The sequence below is a fragment of the Bos mutus genome, chromosome 15 (genome assembly GCF_027580195.1).
Source record: "Bos mutus isolate GX-2022 chromosome 15, NWIPB_WYAK_1.1, whole genome shotgun sequence".
In the NCBI taxonomy this organism is placed as follows: domain Eukaryota; kingdom Metazoa; phylum Chordata; class Mammalia; order Artiodactyla; family Bovidae; genus Bos; species Bos mutus.
Window position 1 is genome coordinate 30,727,440 of NC_091631.1, and position 6,338 is coordinate 30,733,777.

The window sequence follows — 6,338 nt, forward strand, 5'->3', positions numbered from 1 at the left end:
TCCCTGCCCCACCCTGGCCCAGTCACTCTGTCCTGCCTCAGCACTGGGGAATAGCACACGTGCGTCCCATCAACCCACTACGCCCACGGCCTCCTGGGATCTGAAGCAGCCCTCCTGCCACTTTCCTCTGCTTATTGCCCTCCTTAACCAGGTTCTTTTGGTCTATTAGACTGTGTAGGAGAAGGAAAATTTAAGAACATTTGGAGAATCATCTAAGAATATTCACACATGCAGAAAACACTGGCAGAACCTGAGTCACAAAGAAAAAGTATCTCCAGCTAGCTTCTGGCCCTCAACTTCGTCATTAATGACTTGGGTCTCTTGAAGGCCCTGGGGACTGAAATCAACTGGGGACCTCCTGGCAGTCCTACTTCCCTCATGCATGGCTCACCACCCAGATAGGCGCAGTTAAAGTGGCTGCACATCTGATTATTGCTGGAGAGATTCACCAGGTGTTTGTTTCCATCCTTGGAGAAACCCGTCACCACGAAGACTTCTTGCGGGGGGATCAGCACCTCATGCTCCTCAGGAAAGACAGACAGGTTCTGGATGGGGACCCCAAAGCAAGTCCTTATAGAGAAGAAGGTGGCACTACCAAATCCGCGGGCCACTGTCTTATCCAGGGAACTGGAGGTAAACTGGCCCAAGCGGATAGAGTCCCCCACACTCTTGGGTACAAAGTGGATCCTGCGCACGCCACGGAACACCTCTTGCCTGGGTTCCCTGCTGCAGCCCCCACCACCCCGCAGCAGCTGCAGGGCCCGGGTCAGGTAGAAATGCAGAGCCTTGAAAGGGAAGTGATTCATGTAGGACTCCCAGGAGCCACCCCAAGTCCGCACAGCCTTGTTCAGCTCCTGGTACAAAGTGTTGGATGAGCTGGTGTAGACTATGATGGCAATTCCATGCTGGCTTCTGAAGCCAGGAGGCAGAGTGAGCCTTGCACGTTTTTGTTCCCAGGCCTTCTGGGCTGTCTCCCAGGACTCCCGCAACCGAGTATGGTTGGCCATCTCCTTCTCTAACAGAAGCACTGCTTTCTCCTCCATCTCCTCCGAGCAGCCCACATAAGCATCATCGAATGTATCTGGAGCCAGGCTCAAGTACTCGATGGTAACACCCTGGGCATACGGAGGTAAGGAAGAAAGGGGCCACACAGAAAAGTGTATAAGTTCAGGGTACTGGATAAGGTCCTGGACACAGATTATTTCAGAAACCCAGAATCTATTTTCTATGCTCAAATATCTGGAGTCTGATACTTGGCCAGACCTCAAGGGTTTAAATAACAGGCAATGAAGTCAGAGAGACATTGGTTCAAATCCTGAATTCACCACCTACTGCCTGTAAGATCTTGGCCAAGTCTCTTAACTTTTCTGGGCTTCAGGTCCTCCACTTATAAAGTCAGTATACTTCCAGCCTCACAGGGTTATTGTCAGGACTGCATATAGATTCTAACTAACTAAAAGGGGTCATCTATCATTAGAGAGGTTCCTGCACGAGGTGGGACATGGGGCTGGATGACCTCCAAGCACCTTTCTGGCTCTGAGACTCGCTGTGCGGATGACATACAAATACGTCCTCAGTCTCCAATGACCTGACCCCATGCCCAGCCTCTGACTCTTCGCCTCTCCCACACAGGTGTGTAGACACCACACCAGATCCCTGTCAGCTCTGAGACTCAGTTCTCTCCTGCTCTAGGAGCCTGCATCCTCCAACCTGGGTGGGAGTGGGGAGGAGGTCAAGCCCTGGTCTGGGAGGGGCTGCAGGAGGGTTGTACACAGGTAACCCTAAGGAGAGTGTGCAGGCTGGGCCCCGGGTGGGAGATGGGAAGTGAGAGGAGGAAGCTGGAGGCTGTCCCGAGGGAGGAGGGTATGAAGGCAGGAGGGTGTCAGGAGGACCAGTGGGTGGAGGTGGGGTTCTGGGAGATGGAATGGGAACTTGGGGCTCCCTGTATGAGTGGAGGTTCCTGAGAAGAGGATTCAGAGGATGGCATCCTAGAGAAGCATCCCTGGGAGGGATATTTGAGGTATCAGGCCCTGGGTTTACCCGACTCCTCAAGTGTTCCCTTTGCTGCAGCAGAAGGTTCTCCCCAGTTACCTGCCGGAGGCTGAGGCAGCTGAGGGTGATCAGCAGAGCCACCAGCATTATCCTCAGAGATACCTGGAGAGTGAGATCCAGTTGAGGGTGGGACCAGCGACGGTGAATTCTGTTTTCCTGGGATGGTGACAGAGACTTGGAGCCTTTCTTCTCTGGTGTGAGGGGTCCCTGGCCCAGGACTTGGCTGGGCAGGGCACAGGCAGGTCCAAGGGTTTGTCTAATTGGGTGGGTGTGGTTTGGATTATAACATCCCCCACCTGCACCCCAGCACAAACTTAGACTCTGCTCCCTGCCACCTGGTTCCTGGAGTGCTTAGAGCCACCTACACAGGAATGATAACGGCAGGGGTGGGGATTGAGGAGGGGACGTGATTTGGCTCTACTTAGAGTCAGGAGAAGGCAATGGCACCCCACTCCAGTACTCTTGCCTGGAAAATCCCATGAGCTGAGGAGCCTATTAGGCTGCATCCATGGGGTTGCTAAGAGTCAGACACGACTGAGCGACTTCACTTTGACTTTTCACTTTCATGCATTGGAGAAGGAAATGGCAACCCACTCCAGTGTTTTTGCCTGGAGAATCCCAGGGACAGGGGAGCCTGGTGGGCTGCCGTCTATGGGATCACACAGAGTTGGACACGACTGAAGCGACTTAGCAGAGTCAGGAGGGGCCTGGAGTCAGAGACCCAACTTTAGGCAGCCCAGGCCTGTTAGAAGGAGGAGTCAGCTCTAACTCTGGGATGGAACTGTTTCTTTGACTTGCTTTTGTTTCTTCAGTTTTTATAATTATACATGAAGTCCTGCCTCAGAGAATCCTGCTCCTCAGCCTGACTATTAATCTAAAGTACCTCTGTTCAGCTCACAGAAAAACAATCTAACCCCCATGCCAGTGAATGGCTGCCAAAAAAGAAGAGATTAACAAATCCTTTCCATAGGCTAGGCATTTCCTCCGAGATGTTCTGCCCAGCCTCTCCCTCTCTGTTTTGCCTTTTTACTTTAGTCCTCACCTCGCTTTCTCTGCCGTTAAAAAAACAAACAAACAAACCTGGCAATACAGACCCCTATAAGATAGTTAGTTGAGACATTCGTCTGCCATTTTCCTGGTCAGCTGCCTTTCCACATAAAGTCGTATTCCTTGGCTCAGCACTTCCTTTCTCAATTTTTTGAGCTGTTGGGTGGCTAGCAGAGCAACCTTGGATTTGGTAGCAGGCCAAAAACAAGAAGGAGCGCTGACAGTTCTGGGTGGCAGGCCCTGGTGTCTGCTCAGGAGCTGCCCTGTCTCCTGTCCACTGTGTCCTGCAAATCTACAAAGTCCATGGCTAACTATAGCCGCCCACCCAGGCAGTGACCCGATACCTCCCTTCCCTGACAGCAGACACCCTGTGGGAGCAGGGCCCAGAGCTATAACTCCCCTTGCCTTGGACTGTGAGGCCTTTGTCCAGGACCTTCTTTGTCTCCTAGCAAGACCAAGGCTACAGCAAGAGAACTGTGCAAAGTGTTTTTCCCTCAGGCAATCTGTGACTGCCACGGCCCAGCCTCCACACCAGAAGTCTGAGGGGACCAAGAGAGTTATAACTGCTGAGAGTTCACGTCCGGCTTATGTGCTCCTTGATTTGCATACAATTTGCATACGGCCAACTCTTTGGGTCACATGTACTCCAGCATTTGAGGGGCCCCACCATTCTCCTTTCTCTTTAAGCCCCTTCCCTTCAGTAAGCCTTACCCAGATGCAGAGCTCTCTCTCACATCCTCAGGGGCCAACCTCACCCCTCCACAGACCCTCAGTCCCTTGACTCTCAGACTCAGGCACTCTATGTTTATAAACACTAGCCTTTCCGCTCACCTCCCTGGGCTTGCCTATAAATACCCTAGCTCTGGGTTTTGGATGCCACCTGGGAGGTAAATGCAAAGGGACCAGTGAGGAATCAGTCAGCAGCTCTGGGAAGAGCTTTCTGGCAATATGAGCTTCTGGGGTGGCAGGGTTCCTCTTTCAGAGTGGCCAAGGACCTGGGGGTCCAGAATCCAGGATTTAAGAGATGTGCCTGCCGCCTGCTGTGTCTGAGAAGGGTGAAGAAAGTTAAACTCACCCCGGGGACTTGTCCTGCTCTGGCTCATTAATTTAGTCCTATTTTTCCCCCACCCCTTAGGTTGCCAGACAAGTAAAAAATTTCACCTAGAATCCCATTTCCTCCAAAAATTCTTCTGTAGATCAAAAAGGAAGACAAACTGTGTCCAGGCTTAGGGGAGGGTGGGGAGGGAGGTGAAAAGAGGCATATCCCAGGGAGTTCCCTGGTGCCATAGTGGTCAGGATTTCAGGCTTTCACTGCTGTGGCCCAGGTTCAGTCCCTGGTCAGGGAACTGAAATCCCACAAACCATGAAGCATGACCAAACGAAGAAGAAGAGACGTGGTCCCGAAACCGGACTGCTCCTCAGGCAAACACAACAAATCCAGACAAGTTCTTCATCCCCTTCTAATTTAGACTGGCTTCCCCAAAGCACTCCAAGATCAGAAAATCAGGAGTCACTCTGCTGTTCTCCATTACTGTGAAAAAACAGCAACTCATCTACATAACCCTCTCCCCCTAGAGGGTCCTGAGAATTGACAATGGCTGTAACAGAAGAGACTATACTGTCTGGATAGCTAGGCCTGCAGGGACACAACACGAGACCAGATCTGCTGGTATCAGCATTTTCTCCTCTCTCCATTCTCTGGCTTTGGGGAATTGCTTCACTTATCCTGAGACCTGGCACCCCAAGAAAGACCCCAAGAGATGGCTTTAAATCTAGTTCAATGACTAGAGTGAAGTGGAAAGTCCTCCAAGATCACATGACCAGGAGCACTGCAGCTGGGACTCACTCTCTACTCAGAAATCTCTCCTTACTCCTCAAGTGAGTCTCCATCACCTGAAAGGATCAATGAGGAGATACTCCCTGAGGCCAGGGATGCTGAATGCAGGAGCAAACCCAATTAGGAGACAGTTGTTTCAGCCTGGATCTTTGATTTCTCTCTGGGTTCAGGGATTCACTTTTTTCACGGGAAGAGCTCTTGCCCAGAACACCCTGGGCAGAGGCTAGTATTCCTGAGCCTAGAAGAGATGTCCAGAAATAAATGGGAGAGTGTCACATTTCTGAGCAGCTGTGTGGGAAAGGTACAAGGGGTGGTATAAAAGAGAAACCTGCCCTCCCCCTCCCCTGGAGGCTGTCATTGGAGACCAACACCAGCTTCCAAGCCCCAGAGAAGGTCTAGGTAAGGGGCATACGACCCTCCTCCTGGGCACTGGGCACAGAAAGCTGTTTCTGAAAGGCAAAATTTGGAGTGTTATTGGCAGAGTTATAGCAATCATTAAGAAAAGGTTCAAGAAACTTTTTATCTTTGTCTGCTATAACAAAAATACTACAGACTGGGTATCTTATCAACAACAAATACATATATATAAAAGTTCTGGAGGCTGAAAGTCTGAGATCAGGGTGCTAGCCTGGTCAGATGACAGCTCTATTCCTGGTTATAGCCAGCACTTCCCCACTGGGCCCTCACAAGTTGAAAAAGCTAGCGAGCTCTGTGGGGTGTCTTTTATAGGAACAGCAATCGCAAGTCATGAGGGATCATGAATTATGAACTAATGGTCTCCCAACGGCCCCACCTTCTAATACCATCACATCAGGCATTAGGATTCCAGCCTATGAATTTTGGGGAGACACAAACATGCAGACTATTGCATATTTGACAAAGAGGTCTGAGATACTAGGGAGGCTGAGGCCATTGGGAAACTTGGGGACTTCTGGGGAGGGATTTGGAGTCCCAGTCCCAGTAGGGCTTCCCAGGTGGTGCTGGTGGTAAAATCCCTCTGCCAATGCGGGAGACCCAGGGTTGTGGGTTAAATCCCTGCATTGGGAGCATCCCCTGGGGTAGGAAATGGCCACCTGCTCCAGTATTCTTGCCTGGAAAATTCCTTGGGAAGAGAAGCCTGACAGGCTATAGTCTATGAGGCTGCAAAGAGTTGGACAGGACTGAGCAACTGAGCACAGGTTTAGGTCACAGCCTTAATGCTTTTGGCCCCAAAACCATTTTGAAACTTCTAGGGAGTTCACACAAAACAAGCTTAAAGTAAACTAGAAAATATCCCCAGTAAGGGATGTTCATCATGGGCCTGGATGAGGGGAAACCAACAAGAGAGGTGCCCTGAGCATGATGACAGGAAGGACAGAAGGAGAGCAGCTGGGAGAGGAAAAGGGGTTGCCAGTGCCTCCAC

At 51.0% G+C, this 6,338-nt stretch overlaps 1 protein-coding gene across 1 annotated transcript; it reads right to left on the reverse strand.

Annotated features, from left to right (window-relative positions):
* Positions 1 to 278: 278 nt before the first annotated feature.
* LOC102265122 (ecto-ADP-ribosyltransferase 5-like) lies at positions 279 to 2,445 on the reverse strand. Its single transcript, XM_070383810.1, has 2 exons — positions 2,096 to 2,445; positions 279 to 1,137 (listed from the first exon to the last, which is right to left on the reverse strand). Exons 1-2 carry the CDS (start codon positions 2,137 to 2,139, stop codon positions 279 to 281), a joined length of 903 nt encoding a protein of 300 aa, XP_070239911.1. The 5' UTR covers positions 2,140 to 2,445.
* Positions 2,446 to 6,338: the final 3,893 nt, after the last annotated feature.

Coding starts and splice junctions, on each gene's coding strand:
- LOC102265122 (XM_070383810.1), bottom strand. CDS start 2,139: ATGCTGGTGGCTCTGCTGATCACCCTCAGCTGCCTCAGCCTCCG. Junction 1,138..2,095: donor CTCAGCTGCCTCAGCCTCCG/GCAGGTAACTGG, acceptor GTGGCCCCTTTC/TTCCTTACCTCCGTATGCCC.